The sequence below is a fragment of the Sorghum bicolor genome, chromosome 3, assembly GCF_000003195.3.
Source record: "Sorghum bicolor cultivar BTx623 chromosome 3, Sorghum_bicolor_NCBIv3, whole genome shotgun sequence".
Classification (NCBI taxonomy): domain Eukaryota; kingdom Viridiplantae; phylum Streptophyta; class Magnoliopsida; order Poales; family Poaceae; genus Sorghum; species Sorghum bicolor.
In genome coordinates, this window is record NC_012872.2 from 69,040,274 (window position 1) to 69,058,359 (window position 18,086).

General features: G+C 42.7%; 2 protein-coding genes across 3 annotated transcripts; one reads left to right on the forward strand and one right to left on the reverse strand.

Moving 5' to 3' along the window:
- On the forward strand, positions 1,327-6,694 carry LOC8061009 (receptor protein-tyrosine kinase CEPR2). 2 transcript variants are annotated; one of them, XM_021456874.1, is made up of 4 exons: positions 1,327-1,558; positions 1,671-1,711; positions 3,142-5,701; positions 6,084-6,694. In XM_021456874.1, the coding sequence occupies exons 3-4, from the start codon at positions 3,163-3,165 to the stop codon at positions 6,431-6,433; spliced, it is 2,889 nt and encodes a 962-aa protein (XP_021312549.1). In that variant the 5' UTR covers positions 1,327-1,558; positions 1,671-1,711; positions 3,142-3,162; the 3' UTR covers positions 6,434-6,694. The 2 variants fall into 2 exon arrangements, with proteins under 2 accessions (XP_021312549.1, XP_002456732.1); XM_002456687.2 differs by having other exon boundaries at positions 1,327-1,711.
- Positions 6,845-9,080, reverse strand: LOC8063126 (amino acid permease 8). The gene is made up of 6 exons (XM_002458811.2): positions 8,933-9,080; positions 8,559-8,792; positions 8,374-8,467; positions 7,907-8,258; positions 7,564-7,788; positions 6,845-7,452 (listed from the first exon to the last, which is right to left on the reverse strand). Exons 1-6 carry the CDS (start codon positions 9,000-9,002, stop codon positions 7,027-7,029), a joined length of 1,401 nt encoding a protein of 466 aa, XP_002458856.1. The 5' UTR covers positions 9,003-9,080; the 3' UTR covers positions 6,845-7,026.

Below are 18,086 nucleotides of genomic sequence, written 5' to 3' on the forward strand. Positions count from 1 at the left end.
TGGCTGAGTTAGAAACTATACATAAGCGTGTCAGTCAAAAAAAAAACGATATATATGAACTCATGTACCTCATCTATTTAGTTTTTTGTAAGATGAGTTTTTCTTTTGCACTTAGAGCTTTGATTGTTATTACTAGTTAAGTATGAGTTCAGTAAAATATAAGTACACGCTTAGTAAAACCTAAATATTGGAGCTTCATACCGTCTGCGATAAGTACACGCGTAGTCGATCGGATCGTCTGCGACGAAGTTAATTTGCGATAGGAGAATGCGCGACCGTCGTCTATTTTGTTTGAACGAAGTTAGGCCATAAAAGAGAAATGTGCCATCTTCTTCCCCCATCCCTTCAAGGTGCTTGATCACATGACTCTTCTCCTATAACTATCTCTCTCTCTCTCTCTCTCTCTCTCTCTCTCTCGGCAAGACGATGACTCCCCTTAGCCAGGCGGGCGAGTTGGCTAGCAGGTCATATGCTTACCGTTGCTGGCCGGGTGCGAGCTAGCTGCCGCGCGCTGCCATGCCCTGGACGGGAGAGGGTCGGTGGGAGAGGAAGATGGTCGCGTCGTCCGCACTCCGCACGACGGTCACGTGATTGCTTTTCCGATTATGCTGTGGGAGAAACCACAACACGGACCGCCACATACTTGCGGATTATGATGATTTTGGCAAGCACGAATATTTATGTATGGCACGTAAAAAACTGCTCGTGCAAACCAAAGAGCCAAAAAGATGCGCTCCCAAGCTCGTACGGATATGGATGTCGGGATTCGGCTCTGGAAGATTAGATGAGGCAGACGACACGACCTACGAGACAACCAAGATCCTCCGATCCAGACCCACGGGCGTCGCGGCGTCGGTGTACCATCATCATCCAGAACAAGTGGACGCGTCGAAAATATCGTACAGCTAGGCAGCCGCTGGATTGAAAAAGTATCTCTCCGCACGCCCACGCCGACGTCGCCCCAGGCGTGCGTCCTGCCCTGTATATACCGTAATAATAGCACGCCGGCGAAAAATGAGGGGCGACATCGAGAAATAACCAGCGGAATGAATCTCCGCGTTCCGGTGGTACTCGACTACTGGTACCCGCGCGCGCGCGATCCCGCTTCCGCGGGCGTGCGGGCACCGGCGCACGGCCGAGGTCGCCGAGCGCGGCCGTCGCTTTCCGGTGCGGGGCCAAGTGGCGCACGCCGTCCACAGAATGGAAAAGATTCCGGCGTGCTCGGCGCGTGCGTACGTTTTTTTTTGCCCTCTCGGTCTCGTCAAATCCGCCTTGTTGCCTTGCGCCCCCGCCCGCCTCCGCGCCGCATGCGAATCACGAGACGCGCCGGGCGGGTCGGGGCGCGGCGCGGGCGGTGGCGAGACAAGAGGCGCCTGCGCCTCCCGCCCGCGTGGCCCGCCGATCCCGCCACGCTGCGCACCACTACTTGCTCTGCTCCACTGGTCGCCCGCTCCCTCCCTCCCTCCAGCTCTATATCTACCCGTCCTCGCCGCCCCACATGGCCTTGTCTCCAGCAGAGGCTAAGGAGTGTTCTAGAACCTAGACTGGCCTAGCGCAGGTAGCACTGCTTGCCTTGGTCCGGCCTTGTCTCTGGTTGCATCCTTCCTGCTAGCTACCTGGCCGTGCGCTAACATTTCTCTGTTCCTGGCCTGTGTCCCTGATCAACTCAGATTTGCTGGACGCTTGGGATTCTGCCGTCTTTTTTTTGTCTGTAAGTATGATATCTGCTTCATCAGCAGTTCAGCACTGGATGTCTTCAATTCTGCAGTCTCCATTGTACTTTAGCTTTGTGCATTTCTTGATTCAGTCAGAGTAGCATTTGCTAAACTGTAAGTTTCGGTGTTCTATGGGACTAGTACTACTAGGGCCTTGTTTAGTTCCGGAACAGTAGCACTTTCGTTTTTATTTGACAAATATTATTCAATCATGAAGTAACTAGGTTTAAAAAATTTATCTCGTGATTTACAGGTAAACTGTTCAATTATTTTTTATTTTCGTCTATATTTAATACTCCATGCATGTGCCGTAAGATTCAATGTGACGGGAAATCTTGAAAAGATTTTGGTTTTTGGGGTGAACTAAACAAGGCCTAGGCTCGGAAATCTTGTCAGAAAATGAACTGGAGAATAGAAACAAGTGTTCTTCAGTTAGTTTCCATGGCTAAATTATACAGTAGTATTGGAACTGATTTCACATGTGCGTAGGTTACTAAGCTGTGATTTTGAGTTTGTCTTCGGTAGGAAATGGAGGCTCAATGTTTAATTCTATGGTTCATGACATTGATATGTTGGTGCAGAACCTTAGATTAGCCATGTTAACTGGATGAATGACAAAAGTGTTAAAATTAATGCATCATATAACCTCCTGCAGTTCGTATAGTGGACTGTAATTTCACATTTTCTTTACCGGTTCATTGTATGTGGACGTGTGGTCCACAGAGATAATTGGAAGTGCAGAACTTGCACATCATCCTCATGAGCTACAAAAAGTTCCACTAGACAGCGGCTTTACATGCTAGAGACTGCTCTGATAAGTACGTTTGTGTTGATCCTGAATATGATCAGTCAGTCATCCCCTTGCTGGTTCATTGCTGATATGATCTAAGGACACATACTGACATACAAGACCTTAACCTTATGTTCTATCTTCTAACTGAGGAGCAGAGAAAGGTGACGTGTATATCACAGTATCTACTAAATATCTGACTAGTTATGCATGAGGCTGATGGTTAGCAATGAATTTGATCGTCTCAAGTAACTCTTTCTGAAAAGGAAGAATCAGTGTACAACTTAGTTCTATTTGAAAGTACAGTGTTTCAGAAACCATAGTCACAAATTAGTGACGAGGGAAGCAGGTAGTTTAGATGAAAATAATATCTAATTGATTATGTTTTTATTACCTGGTCCCCATGATCATTGAGTGGATCGCTTTCAATAGAATGGATCTTTTTGATCTTTTCACACTTCAATTTCCATCAATTCCTTTCAATGGCCACCGCGATACAAGTGAACTGCATATCATTTTCATTTGTTTGTTTCTTCAACGTAAAACACTGTACACTTTTGTAAAATATCAAGGTAATTATTACTGTCATCAAATCCAGTATGCCAGTGCACTTATGTCAGGATCCCTTATTTTCAGGTAAACGCTGCTAAGAGTGTAATGTCCACCTCATATTTTAAAATATATTTCTGGTTAATTCTTGTGCTCTGCAATTTCGGAATATCAAAATCCCTACCTCTGGATAGAGATATACTTTTGGACATTAAAGGCTATCTGAAAGATCCACAGAATTACCTACACAACTGGGATGAATCCCATTCACCATGCCAATTTTACGGTGTTACATGTGACCGCAATTCTGGTGATGTCATTGGGATATCACTCTCAAATATCTCACTATCAGGCACAATATCATCTTCATTTTCTCTTCTTGAACAATTACGCAATCTGGAGCTTGGGGCAAACTCCATCTCAGGAAGTATTCCTGCTGCGCTCGCCAATTGCTCAAATCTGCAGGTTCTTAATCTGTCAATGAACAGTTTAACAGGCCAATTGCCTGATCTTTCAGCATTGGTCAACCTACAAGTTCTTGACTTGTCGACCAATAATTTTAATGGGGCATTCCCAACATGGGCCAGCAAATTATCAGGCCTGACTGAATTAGGTCTAGGAGAGAATAGCTTCGATGAAGGTGATGTTCCGGAAAGCATTGGAGACCTGAAGAACTTAACATGGCTATTCCTGGGACAATGCAATCTTAGGGGAGAGATACCAGCTTCAGTCTTTGATTTAGTATCACTCGGGACATTGGACTTCTCACGCAATCAAATTACTGGTGTATTCCCGAAGGCAATATCCAAACTGAGGAACCTATGGAAGATTGAGCTCTACCAAAACAACTTGACTGGTGAAATTCCTCAAGAGCTTGCAACTCTAACCTTGTTATCTGAATTTGATGTTTCACGGAATCAGCTGACTGGCATGCTGCCTAAGGAGATTGGCGGCCTGAAGAAGCTGAGGATATTCCATATATACCACAACAACTTCTTTGGCGAACTTCCTGAAGAGCTGGGGAACCTGCAGTTTCTTGAGTCATTCTCAACCTATGAAAATCAGTTCTCAGGAAAGTTCCCTGCCAACCTGGGTCGGTTCTCGCCGCTCAACACAATCGACATATCAGAGAATTTCTTTTCTGGTGAATTTCCAAGATTCTTGTGCCAAAACAACAAGCTTCAGTTCTTACTGGCTTTGACCAACAACTTTTCAGGTGAATTCCCCGGCTCTTACTCTTCCTGCAAGACACTTCAGAGGTTCAGAATAAGTCAAAATCAATTCAGTGGGAGTATTCCTGCTGGCTTGTGGGGATTGCCTAATGCTGTGATAATTGATGTTGCTGATAATGGATTTATTGGGGGCCTATCTTCTGATATAGGCTTTTCAGTTACTCTGAACCAGCTGTATGTTCAGAACAACAACTTCATTGGTGAGCTTCCGGTAGAGCTGGGGAGGCTTACCCTGCTTCAGAAGTTGGTTGCTTCCAACAACAGACTCTCTGGCCAAATACCTAAACAAATTGGAAGTCTCAAGCAGCTGACTTACCTGCATTTGGAACATAATGCACTGGAAGGGTCAATACCGCCAGATATTGGTATGTGCAGTAGCATGGTTGACCTGAATCTTGCAGAGAATTCTTTGACTGGAGACATTCCGGACACACTGGCCTCCCTTGTCACTCTAAATTCACTCAATATATCCCATAACATGATCTCTGGTGACATTCCTGAAGGTTTGCAGTCACTGAAGCTGAGTGATATTGATTTCTCCCACAATGAGTTGTCTGGACCAGTCCCTCCCCAACTCTTGATGATAGCTGGAGATTATGCATTTTCTGAAAATGCTGGCCTTTGTGTTGCAGACACTTCAGAAGGCTGGAAACAAAGTATCACTAATCTAAAACCTTGCCAGTGGTCCGATAACCGTGACAACTTGTCAAGGAGACGGCTTCTTCTTGTTCTGGTAACTGTGATATCTTTAGTTGTTCTCCTGTTTGGCTTGGCATGTCTGAGCTATGAAAATTATAAGCTAGAAGAGTTCAACAGAAAAGGGGATATTGAGAGTGGCAGTGACACTGATTTGAAGTGGGTTCTTGAGACCTTCCAACCCCCAGAACTTGATCCTGAGGAGATATGCAACTTGGATGCAGAGAATTTGATTGGCTGTGGAGGCACTGGCAAAGTTTACAGGCTAGAATTGAGCAAGGGAAGGGGAACTGTGGCTGTGAAGGAGTTGTGGAAGCGTGATGATGCAAAACTCTTGGAGGCTGAGATAAATACCCTTGGGAAGATACGCCATCGGAACATTTTGAAACTCAATGCATTTTTGACTGGAGCATCAAACTTTCTGGTCTATGAGTATGTGGTGAATGGCAATCTGTATGATGCTATTCGCCGTGAGTTCAAAGCTGGGCAGCCGGAGCTTGACTGGGATAAGAGGTGCCGGATTGCTGTTGGGGTTGCAAAGGGCATCATGTACCTTCACCATGATTGCTCCCCGGCCATAATTCATCGGGACATAAAGTCAACCAATATTCTGCTGGACGAGAAGTATGAAGCTAAGCTTGCAGATTTCGGTATTGCTAAATTGGTGGAAGGTTCGACGCTTAGCTGTTTCGCTGGTACGCATGGCTACATGGCTCCTGGTAAGGTTCTCAAATAAATTCTCCTGCATATTTATATTTTTCCACAGTTGTGGTTACTGAACATTTCTCTGCACGATTACTGTTTTTTTGTCAGTATAACTCGTGCTCTAGAATCCATTTTGACTTGTCTTACAAATTGCTGGGTACTTTAATTGCTGTTTGTGAAATAAAGATGGCTGAAAGGCTCTTAGTTGTTTTTGAATTTTCTTAATGATTTTGGTGTCAGTTATTAATAATATATCCATTTCAAAAGTAATGTGTTCCATGCTATTCTTGCAATAACTACCATTTATTCCTATAAGTATAGAAATATCAGATGCATGCAACTCAACAATATTAGTATGAAGATATCAGTCTCATGCCATCTTAAATTGATATGCAGAGCTTGCGTATTCTCTAAAGGCGACTGAGAAGAGCGATGTTTACAGCTTCGGTGTCGTACTGCTAGAGTTGCTTACTGGACGTAGCCCAACTGATCAACAATTTGACGGTGAAACAGACATTGTCTCCTGGGTTTCATTTCATTTGGCCAAGCAAAACCCTGCAGCTGTTCTTGATCCAAAAGTAAACAATGATGCATCAGATTACATGATAAAGGCGTTGAATATTGCTATTGTGTGTACCACTCAGCTTCCATCAGAACGGCCGACAATGAGAGAAGTCGTGAAAATGCTCATTGACATTGATCCTAGTTCCACAGCTAGGAGGGCAAAGAACAAGAATGATAAGTAACAGCGACAGGCTGTCTTAGTAGGATATACTAGTAATAATCACAATATCAGGGCCTCTAAGCACCCTGTAGGAAATCATGGGGGAAGCTTATTAGGTCGTCAAAATGCCTGACTTGTGAACAGCGACTACCAGGCTGGTAAAATAATGTGGAGGTATAGCCTCTGCAATACCTGTCTATAGATTATGTACATACTAGTATTGTACTCCGAAAGTTTCTGTAGATATGTCATGTGCATAAGTATGACTAGAGATTGCTAGCAATTGTTTGTGACAGAATGATGGCAAGACATCCATAGACCATAGGGTCGATTTTTATCAGAGCAGAACAGGACATTGTGACAGCCTGACGGAGGGAGTACTGATTATTCAATACTCTCTGAAATTCTGACTTCCAGTCTTTTTTGTGCTTCATCTTAGCCATCCTTTTCAATTTATTCAGAGTATGAACAACCTAAGAGGTTATTACAGCCGATTTGCACTACTGATATGTGTGAGAAAACAGAGCACACACAATCAGCTCAGAGCATGCCTACATTCTTCTTCGACTTAGAGAAGATTTTTACATATTGTACACGACTACAATAACCTTTAGCTTACAGTTTGAAAGGGTTGGAAGAGACCTTCAGGCTACTGACAATGTCAGTTACAGAGCCTATTCCCACCGCCACTGAAATCATCAAACAAATCATGCTCAAAGCCTGCAGAAGGTACCACTTCGTCCCCTTGGTGATCTTGCCCTGGGCAATGTGCATGCTTATGGGGAAGTAAACCGTCAGCGGCCAGAAGCTGAATGCGCCGAGGAGCCCCAGCACAGCGTTGAAGAATGGTATCATCAGTGCCACTAGAGTCGTCGCGGTGACTATAACAGTCCTTAGGACAAGCTTGTATGGTGCAACGGTCACCGATCCTCTCTGCATGAGGGGGATGCTGACGGTGTAGGCGCTGTTGATGAACTTGGCTTCCGGCCACCGGGAGGCTGCCCACCTCTCAACTGAAGCAAAGATAGGCTGAGCATATACCTGCGTCGTTGAGATATTAGCTTTAGCTTATAAGCTACAGAGTTCAGCTCTGACTGAATGTGGCAACTGAAATTCTTCTAGTGAGGTGTACATCAAGTGAGATGTGCTGACCTGGTATGCACCGATCAGGTGGAGAATGAGGCACATGTTGGCAATGTCAACCAGCCAGAAGGGACCCAACCCGCCTGCCGTCAGGATGTTGCCTGGAGCATTTGAACCAAATGCAGCATACCCAGCGCAGCCAACAGAGATGTAGAAGATGGTGGTGGCTCCAATCCCATACATTGCTGCCTTCTTCATCGTCTTGTTCTCCGGTGGTGGTGACTTGAGTGTATCCTAGGGGAAATCAGAACAGATCAGAACGGCACTTTACTGACAGGGACGTACGTTGTTATTACCTGGCCTAATATCTGAACATATTTTCCACTTGAAGTTACTGCAAAATCATGCATACCTGGATCTCAATTAGCACTTCCGCAAAGGTGTAAGCGAAGGCAATGTTCCCCAGGGCAAGGAGCACATTCCAGAGCTTCTTGGTGGAGGACGCCGCGGTAGCACCTGCGATCCTGCCCCCGAGGCCGCCACCGTGAGACACCCACTGCCCCACCGAGAGGCCGAGGCCGATGAAGGAGTAGGCGAACGACATGACCGCCGCGACGACGGACAGCCAGGTGATGTGCTCCAGGCCAGGGAACTGGGACAGCACCACCTGGACCACGCTGAACGCCAGCATGAGCACGGTCCCTGACGCGTCGCAGCGCGCGCCGGCGCCGTTCCGGTGGAAGCAGTCGGACTGCCTGATCGCGCTGTTTTGCAGCACATAAACAGATCGGCAGAAAAGGGAAACAAAAATCAGCACATCGTGTTTCTTTTTCCCTGCCTGTACGGAGATTCGGAGGAAAATAGGATTTGGTTACTCACGCCATGCTTATGGTTGCAGTGATGGTGTAGCCGACCATGGTGCCCCACAGGTTCACGTACTGCGCGATCCCGCACATGAGCACCTCTCTGGGACCTGCGATGCGATGCGATGCATGTTTAGGCGATGCGTTCCAGTTAAACGAGACGAGATGACGGGAGGTGGTGGTGGTGCGCGGGACGCGTACTGAGGTAGGATCTGACGGCGTCCATGTAGGTGCGGTTCCTGTCGCCGGTGACGGGGTGTGGCGCGCGGTAGGCGTTGGCGAGCAGGGTGGAGGTGTAGTAGGTGACGCACGCGAAGCCGGCGAGCGCGAGGGGCCCCGCGACCCAGCCCAGCTGCGCCACACTCCAGGCCAGCGCCAGAACGCCGGAGCCGATCACCGCCGTCACAATGTGCGCCGTCGCCGTCCATACCGTCCCTGGAACGAACAAGGAGCCGAGAGAGAGAGAGAGAGATGAGGGGTTCAACGAATCCGCGAGAACTAATCGCAGAGGCCCTTGATAGGATCTCCCGAAACATGGGGATAACATAACCCCAGTACGCAGGGCAGGAAGGCACCTCTCCTGTCGTGCTCCTGCTCGTAGTCGCCCCGCTCGACGTCGTCGGCTGCCGCCCCGCTCTTGTCCATCCTCCCGGGTGTCCCGTGACAAAGTGCCAGGGAAAAGAGAGGGGATCCGGGCAAGCAGCCGCGGGACGAAGCTGGACGGGGTTTGGCTGCTTTATATATAGGGCTCCAACTCTGAAAGCAAATCCAATCCAACACGGGGCTCGCTGTGGTAGAACCCCCGCCTGACAGTCCAGCGCCAACGGACTATTCACTCTAGTAGTCCATTGGGTGGGTGGAGTTTTCTTCCACTAGGACTAGTAATAATTACAATTAGATATTGTTTAGTTTCGAAAAAAAATTTCCATTGGGTGGGTGGAGTTTTCTTCCACTAGGACTAGTAATAATTACAATTAGATATTGTTTAGTTTCGAAAAAATTTTGGTTTTTAATATTACAGTATTTTTATTTTTATTTGGTAATCATCATCCAATTAAGGCTTAACTATGCTTAAAAGATACATTTCGCGATCTACAGGCAAATTGTACAATTAGTTTTTGTTTTCGACTATATTTAATGCTCTATGCTTGTGCCGCAAGATTCGATGTGACGAAGAATTTTGAATTTTCTTTTTGTTTTTTGGGGTGAACTAAACAAGACCTTAGTTGGTTAACTAAAAAATGTAAGTACTCTCTCCATTCCAAATTATAAGACGTTTGACTTTTTTATTCTAAGTTTAACCGTTCGTCTTATTTAAAAATTTATGCAAACATAGTCAAATTTAAGTTATTTGCGAAAGAAATTTTATAAATAAACCAAGCCATGACAAAAGAAGTGATATTTTACACAAATTTTTGAATAAAACGAGTTATCAAACTTGGTGTCAAAAAAGTTAAACGTCTTATAATTTAGGATAGATTGAGTACCTTATTGGCAACGTGCTTAATAATAACTATGAAAGCACGCTAAAAAAACAAGAAGACAGCACCTAATTTTTTACGAACTTGCATTCCTCTAGTAAAGGATCGAACAAAATATCTTGCGTAGGACGTTGGGCGTTTCTGGTCAGCCCGAGCCGAACTGTCGTTTCAGTAGCGCCAGCTTTGCCGAGATTAAAACGTGTGCTGGCGTAGGTGCCAGCCCAACCATCCACCCGGAGCAACCGAGCAAAGCAGGTGCCGGTGCCAGGTGGTCGAGCTCGACCTGCTTGGCAACAGTAGGTCATAGATCTGGGAAGTATTGTTGGCTGCGTGTTGCATCTCTTGTTGTCCGGGACGAATCGGGCGTGGCGGCAACCGCTTAGATCAGGGATTTCCTTCATCTCATACGCAAAAGGCACAGGTGAGATCCATGCATACTACTCTAGTGGAGTATTACTTCGTTACTATAAAGTACTACTAGCTAATCCAACCCAACGTCCACTAATTAGAGGGTCGATCTGATCTGTGTACATATTAAAGGCTGGGCATATCGGCACGTAACCCATATTCAAATGCTTTTCGGAGAGTCCTGTTTTACAGCATTACTACTTTAGCAGAGATCAATGTGTTCCTCTTGCAACATCAGCAACATCAGCCAAATTTCCACAAACTAACAAATGTTTTAAGTTTAGATAGAGTACACTAGGGCGGCTCGATCGATCCCAACCCCCTAGGATGCTTAGATGAGCATGTCGGTGTAACTTAAAACTCCTTCCATCTTAAAATGATGCACAAACCTTTTGCATCTTTGAGAAAAGAAAACTTTGAAGTTCAATACATAACTGGAAAGTTGAACACACTCAGATTGTCTTCACTGTGGTGCGAAGAAGTTTCAGTATAAACCACGTGGGTTTTGTTGTGGTGGTGGAAAGGTCGATCTTAATGCACTAGATACACCTAGAAGATAGGATAAACCTTTGATCAGGTGCCGACGCGGATGCTAGGTACTTTTGTAACAAGATCAGATTTTCCGGTGGTCATTTTCTTTTTCACTTTTTTATACTACTGTCTCGATAGCGTTGCTGCAAGCATGAAAAATAGTGGTAGATCCACATTTCATGCACACGAACAATATATGATTATTTGGGAGAGAAGGTGGTAAGGAGATAAGACATCTTTGAGGTTTATTTCTATGATGACGATCCGAGTCTGGATCATCAATATCAAAGGTGTCGTGAAAAGTAGTGTCAAAATGACATAGAAATCATTGGAAGGCTGGTGACAATCCTTAGTGACAACCCGTACTCGTTGAAAGCAAGCGAGAGAAATTTTTATATCTAATGCAAAAGCTCAGAAGTTGACAGATGTTACGATTGAAGCCAAAAGCCTGCTGGCGGAGTTCTCTTCCATGAAAAGCATATCAGGAGGGGAAAATGGTTTTCGATTTAAGTTTTCTGGGAAGGAGAGTCTCAATTGAGTTTTTCCAAACGCATTAGAAAGATGTTATCCTTTGAAAAACTTAGATATCTAAATATTATCACCCTTTATTCTAATTAAATTTCTCGCGATAAAAAGTGAGGTTAGATATCTAGAATACGGGCGCAAGATAGAAAATTAGTGGTGAAAAAAAATATAAACTGCGAATTTTCTCTAAATGATGATGTAGGAAGTGAGTTTAAGAAATAGTACTTTTGAATTGAAGATGCTCTTTAAGCACCTATGCATGCTATAGACTTTTGGTCTTTATGAATATGCTAATACCATACCAGGGCTATGTCCTAATAATTAAAACTTTAAAAAAGGAGCCCATATTTATGCATGCAGAGCCAAGCGGACAACAATCATACAACACTGCACTGCACCCACAAAAAACCGCTCGAAGAAAAGGCGAAGTCATACGGTTTTGCAGCGCGTCACGGCCACAACACCCACACAGGCTCACAAAAGCAGGCAAACATCGGCGTCGCGCCGTCGTGATTCGACTGCAGAGCCGTATCCAGGCAGATCGACGGATGGCCGCCGGGCCCCGCCGGCCGGGGCAGGCAAAAGCCGTGGAGGTCCATGCGGAGCGCATGCAACTTCCTTTCGGCACTGGCCGGCCCCCAGCAGCACAATCACAAAACCACGTTGATGCTCGTGGCTGCACGGCACGACCTGTCAAACTCGACCGAAACGAAGCATGCACATGCATGCGTGCATGCATGACAGATCGATGCCACCGCGCGCCCGACACTATGACGACTCGGCAACCGAAACGCTAGCCGAGCTGTGAAGCGAGAGCACAGAGCAGTGACGGCTGACGAGTGCTACTCGTTGCGTCGTCGTTGTGGTTGTACGCCGTGCGTAGGCAGATCGAGGCCAGGTCGAACACTCGAGCGGCGGCTGTACATATCGCGTACTGCATCGCCGCCGCACCAGGAATTGAACCAGAATGGTGCGGGCAGCAGAGTCCCGACACTGGTTGTTGCGCGCGGATCGATGCCTTTTTTTCACGGTCGGCATCTGATCGATCGCCACACCACATCCCCGTCCGGACGTTTTGCGTCGTCAGCTTCAACCGATCAGTCGGTGTTCAGAAGCTACCCCATGATAGCACCGCGGCCTTGGCGAGATGATTGATCGGCAGATGAACACGGCCGGCAAGCGACTGAGGAGCTAGGGCTGAGGATGTATATATCCTTCACCGTAGTGGGCACCAAGTCAGTGAGCTGGAAATTGACGCAACGGCGACCTTTGCTACTGATACTGAGCTTCTGTTGATAAGATCACTGAAGACGACTGAAGCTAGCAAACCCTTTTTGCAGTGGGCTGCAGTGGCCAGTGGGCCACTGTCCACTGGGCACTTTGGCTAAATTCTATTTTTTCTTAAAATAACACGCAATAATAGTAGTTATTTAAGAAATGCTTATTCATATCCGTAAGTGGTTGTTAGGGAATCTGCATATAACCTGCTGAGAACAATGTCAAATCGCCACATATGAGATGTTGGTTATGTAATTAGCCACGGACATTAGTTTAAGGTTTGTCAAAAAAAAAACTGTTGTGAGCTTTGGAAAATTTATTGTGAGAGAACGTTCTACAATATTTGGTTGTAACAAACTATCAAACATACCATCTTTCTTTATCTTGCTTGAAATAGCTGTCAAATGTCCAGAGAAAGCAAAAGTTGAAAGCCAAAAATAGGATCCAGTATGCTGTAAAAATTGTACTACACGAAAGCTTCTAGTTCTACCCGTGTGGTTAGCGCTCCGTTCTTTAGCAAAAGAAGCACTTGTCAGATGCTAAGCCAAGCATAGTCTTAACATTCAAAAATAATAGAAAAAGACATGGGTACTACGATTCGTTCACACCTAGAAAATTGTTACAAAACTAAAAATTTTTGGGCATTGTCGCTAGGACTTAGCATGGTCGGCCCTCGATCACCCTCGGCCCACCAACCGACCGGGAGCCAGTCTTAGGGAGCACAATCGGCTACCTTAAGGCCTTGTTTAGTTCCCAAAAAATTTTGCAAGAAATTTCAGATTTCCCGTCATATCAAATCTTTAGACACATACATGGAGTATTAAATATAGACGAAAATAAAAACTAATTGCACAGTTTGGTCAGAATTGACGGAACGAATCTTTTGAGTCTGGTTAGTCTATGATTAGACAATATTTGTTAAATACAAACAAAAATGCTACAGTGTCGATTTTCTAAAATTTTTTAGAACTAAACAAGGCCTAAGTGGCTAAAATGTCATAGGAGTTTTCGTCCGACAAGTAGATTAACGTTTTGTACCTAGGAAATACAGATATACTGATTACAGAGGCCGTGCACTCAGGTTACTAAGGCACTGATGATGTTTGTCGATAAATTCTTCTCGAACGATCTTGGGATAACCGATTTGGGGCTCGATCTCTGCCCCTTCTTATATAGTTCCGGGGGAGGGGTATATAGAGTCTTGATTGGTTTACACATAGGTTTTCTAGTTTGTTTTTAAGTACATCTTGTAGTATAGAGTTGGTTTTAAGTATATTTTGTCGAGCCTTGTCCACCAAGTAAACGAGGTACCCCATCCGATTTAGGTGTTTGTGTAGCCTGCTTGGTGCTCCTCGTCCCATTGAGTGTTTTTTCTTGCAGCGAGGGTACCCGGGGCCCAACACAATAACACTAAATGTAGAGTTATGACGACCCATGATGTGCGATGTGTGTCATTGTTTGCCTACACCATGAGTTTTAGTTGTTCTTGGTTTTATTTTTCTTTTATCCTTTTTTGATACTTTCTTTTATCCTTTTCTATATACAACCTATCGTGTCTTATATCAATAGAGATAGGGAAAAACAAATCTCTCACCAAAAAAGGAAGATTAATTGACGACTATTTAAATGAAATGTGCAGATTTCTGTATGCAAAGAATTAGAATATAATCCACTCCCCCCCCACTCCCCCACCCACCAAAAAATAACAAAAGAATAAAGTTTTACCTTTTATGTAAATGTGTGTAGAAATAGAATATATTCATTCAACGAGTTAATATAACGTTATGTCACCGACCACCTGCTTTGCTTAGTGTACGGCCGGACATGATCCTCTTGTCACAGTATGCATGGTTTCTCAAGCAAAAGTTAGTAACCCGTAATATTCGCACAATGATGGTAAAGCATAGAACATACTCAAAATGGTCACAGTATAATTTACCCACATTACCATTATGAAAGATAATTTAAAATACCCTCTAATAATTTTATAACTTATCCATGTTTGTCACTATAAAAAAATTTGCAAAGTAACCTCATAAGTTTGCGTTCAACTTATACATGTCATTATAAAAGATATTATAAAATATTACTTTTATATTTGTATATACTGTTATAAAAAGTAAACAAAATATCTCTCAAATTCACATGCAAATACTAGTATATGTTATTATTGAAAATAAAATACTAATAAAGTATGATATGTATATATATTTGTGAGTTATAGACTTTCTGCAACCATGAGACTAAATAACCATAATACTAAGTCTGGACATATATACCAAGTAAACACACACATTAGGATAAATATTTCTTTTAGTGGCTAAAATTGTTCATTTAACAAACCATGTAGCGATAACATTGACAATTTACTTTAATATATAGTAATACTTCCTGATAATATATTTTATATGTTATTATTTTTGAATAAAATTATAAATTTTGAATGAAACATTAGGCCATATCAATGTTGATAATTTAATTTTATGCACTGTATGGCATACAAAACAATACTACACACATAAAATTATGTGGTTTCATGGTGCAAACTGAGTTTCAATTAACATGTGGAAGATAATACTACTAAGACCTAAGCTCTTTTTAATAATAATATAAATTTTGAATAAAAGATAAAAAACACTAGAGTTACTTTCTTCTTAATATGCATGTGGAAAAAATTACAACAACTCCATTAAAAGTAGAAAGCCAAGCTATAAATTCATGAAGTCATGGAAAAGGCTGCACCAAGAGTTTATACACATATATATGTTAAGATTAGGTCCCAAATATAAATTCTGGCCTGCGCAAAAGCACGGGTTGATGTACTAATATATATAGTGAGAAGCACAAGTCAAGTAATGTTTTTTTAAAAAAAATCACGGAATATAATCGAAACTGATTATGCGGTATCTTTTGAGCATGTATCATGTTCTGATGTTATTCTGCTGATCAGCGTCCATATATCCATATGCTTTTATGACTACTTGAGAGGATTGGGAATTCGGGATAGAGGGTAATCATATACTCTTTTAAAGATAAACATCACTAGATGATTTCTCTCTTCATACAAGGTGTCTATATTATTTCTTCATGCAAGGTGTCCATATTATTTCTTCATGCAAGGTGTCCACATCATTCTCCACTAAGCCCATGTCATCTCTTAATTACAAAAAATATCTATGTCATCTCTATCATGTGAAGTACTTTAAAATCTTTAATCTATTAACATACAAGTCATTTACATACGCTATTTGTTTCATCACCTATTCCTCTATTATGTAAATATTCTATTGTTGATTTTTCTTCTATTAGCTTAGCAATTTTTTATCAAATCTAATATAATAAAATAACATGTAAGTCAAATATATTGTAATGGTATGTATATAACAAATTTATTTTTTTAAAAAAAAAATCTCGTGGCAACGTGCAAGGTATATACACTCGTAGTCACGCATGCATCTTCATCACCAGGTGGTAATAATCAAGTAAAAGTCAATGGCTGACATATACTCATCCTTAGCAAAATCCTTTATTCACAAAGGTGAAGACAACGCGTGGACAAAATAAATATAGCATTGGGTAAAGTCACTGGCGGAGCTAGGTTAAGGCAAAACTAGGCGGTGCCTCCCCCCGGTAATCCTGCATGGATGCATGCAAATAAACTGCTAACCTGCAATTCTGTACATGGCTACAAGCTGCACGCACGTTTGCTCTCTGAACTGCGGCAACTGACATGTGCACTCGCTCGTTTGTTTACAGACTCAAAATCATAATATACAAATGCATACTAAAATTAGCCTCTCCTTAATTTTTTCCCACGCTCCGCGCCACTGGGTAAAGTTCTGTTATACAACAACGATTTATAGTTTGTATGTATACCTTGCTCTTGCAGGACGTAAATATATGGCATAGTACACAAGGATTCAATGCATCTAGACACGCGCTTCGTGCCACACGTCCCATAAAAAAAACATTAATTCGTGTCGCACCATAGATCTGCATTCCACTAGCAAGTGCCTATATCGTGTAAGCGCATTAGGTCGGGTAAAGTGATGGTACTGGGTAACGCTGGGATGGACACCCCATCGAAAGCTGCTATGTTTTCCTTCCTCTCCTGTGCTTTGCTTTCCTTGTATTGATCTTACAGTAAATCATGTACGTAATAAACAACCGTAAGAACTCGCATTATCCCCTTTTTAAAGTGACAGCAGTGCTCCTGCCGAAATTTCCAAAAAAAAAAAATCTGTGGCAAGAAAGAGAAATCAGTTTTATCTTTGCTGCTTTTGTTATGTATACTGCGGTACACCGGTCTACCTAGCTAGTCCACGATACTCCACTAGTGTCAAGTCATCATACTGCTTTATTCTCTTATATTCTAGTAAAATCTTATGCTTTTGATAACCAATGTTTCCTACCAAATTCCATACCAAGTGCTGAAAGAATAATATGTACTATAGAAGTGTGCCATTAGGGGGGGGGGGGGGGGGTGAACAAAAGGAAGTAGACTTTGTTAAGGCACGTACATCATATTTCGGTAGCTTAAATGTGTTCGTATATATAAAAAAATGGTAATATTTGAATTGGCTACCAACTGTTGATAAACAGTTTATAAAAAAAAAAAAGATGTTGGGCACACAAAAAAAAACTAGGTGCTCCTTAACCTAGGTGGTTATATCAAAAAAAATGTGATCGCTCACATTCAGTTAAAATTTTGAATCTAGATATGGCTATGTGGACAAGTTTCACCATAATTTGGGGTGTTCAAACTATTTGAGCCCAGCTAACTAGGTACGTAGCGCACTCATTCTAGGTACCAGCACAATTTTTAATTGAAATCTTTTTTAATAATTCAAGTGGGATTGCAACATTTATAGAGTTTAAAGAGTTTGATGTTGGGTTTTAGAGTTAAAAAAATCAGATAACAATAACAGTTCACAAAGGTAAAATACTAGATTTTTTCTAATACTAGCAAATATGCATGCGCGACATGCACGAATTTATGAAAATCATAAATGCAATGGGAATATAAATTTAATTCTCGATATGTCAATTTAGATATATCATCACTGTTTTCTAAAAATACAAAATAGGTTAATGAATTGTTTATTGGATCCATAGAACACTAAATACGTCTAGATTATGTATATTATAAAAGAATAGCCGTGAATTATACATGGATAGTTTGCTAACACATGACAAATTCTTCGGTAAGATCATACCGGTACCTATGCTACTGGATCCCATGAAGATAAAGCGTAATGTGCTGTTGTACATAGCATATTAGCATTGTGCCCAGCATCAGACCAATGTTTGCAAAGCCACGTACACACCGCAGAAAAGGTATGCTAAAGCAAGCGAGCGAGTACGTCCTTAGAGCAACTCCCTCTCTAATTCATATTTTGGTGAAAAGTTATCCTCCAATGGCTTGTCTAAATGGTTATATAAATATAGCAATTTTCTATTCCGGATTTTTCGCTAGCAAAAAATAGAAGACACGAATGATTCTCTA

Excerpts from the sequence above, each read along its gene's own strand:
- LOC8061009 (XM_002456687.2), top strand. The coding sequence starts at position 3,163 with ATGTCCACCTCATATTTTAAAATATATTTCTGGTTAATTCTTGTGCTC. Across the intron at positions 5,702-6,083 it reads GCATGGCTACATGGCTCCTG|AGCTTGCGTATTCTCTAAAG; the intron begins GTAAGGTTCTCA and ends ATTGATATGCAG.
- LOC8063126 (XM_002458811.2), bottom strand. The coding sequence starts at position 9,002 with ATGGACAAGAGCGGGGCGGCAGCCGACGACGTCGAGCGGGGCGACTAC. Across the intron at positions 8,259-8,373 it reads ACTGCAACCATAAGCATGGC|CGCGATCAGGCAGTCCGACT; the intron begins GTGAGTAACCAA and ends GCTGCAAAACAG. Across the intron at positions 7,453-7,563 it reads ACCTGATCGGTGCATACCAG|GTATATGCTCAGCCTATCTT; the intron begins GTCAGCACATCT and ends TCAACGACGCAG.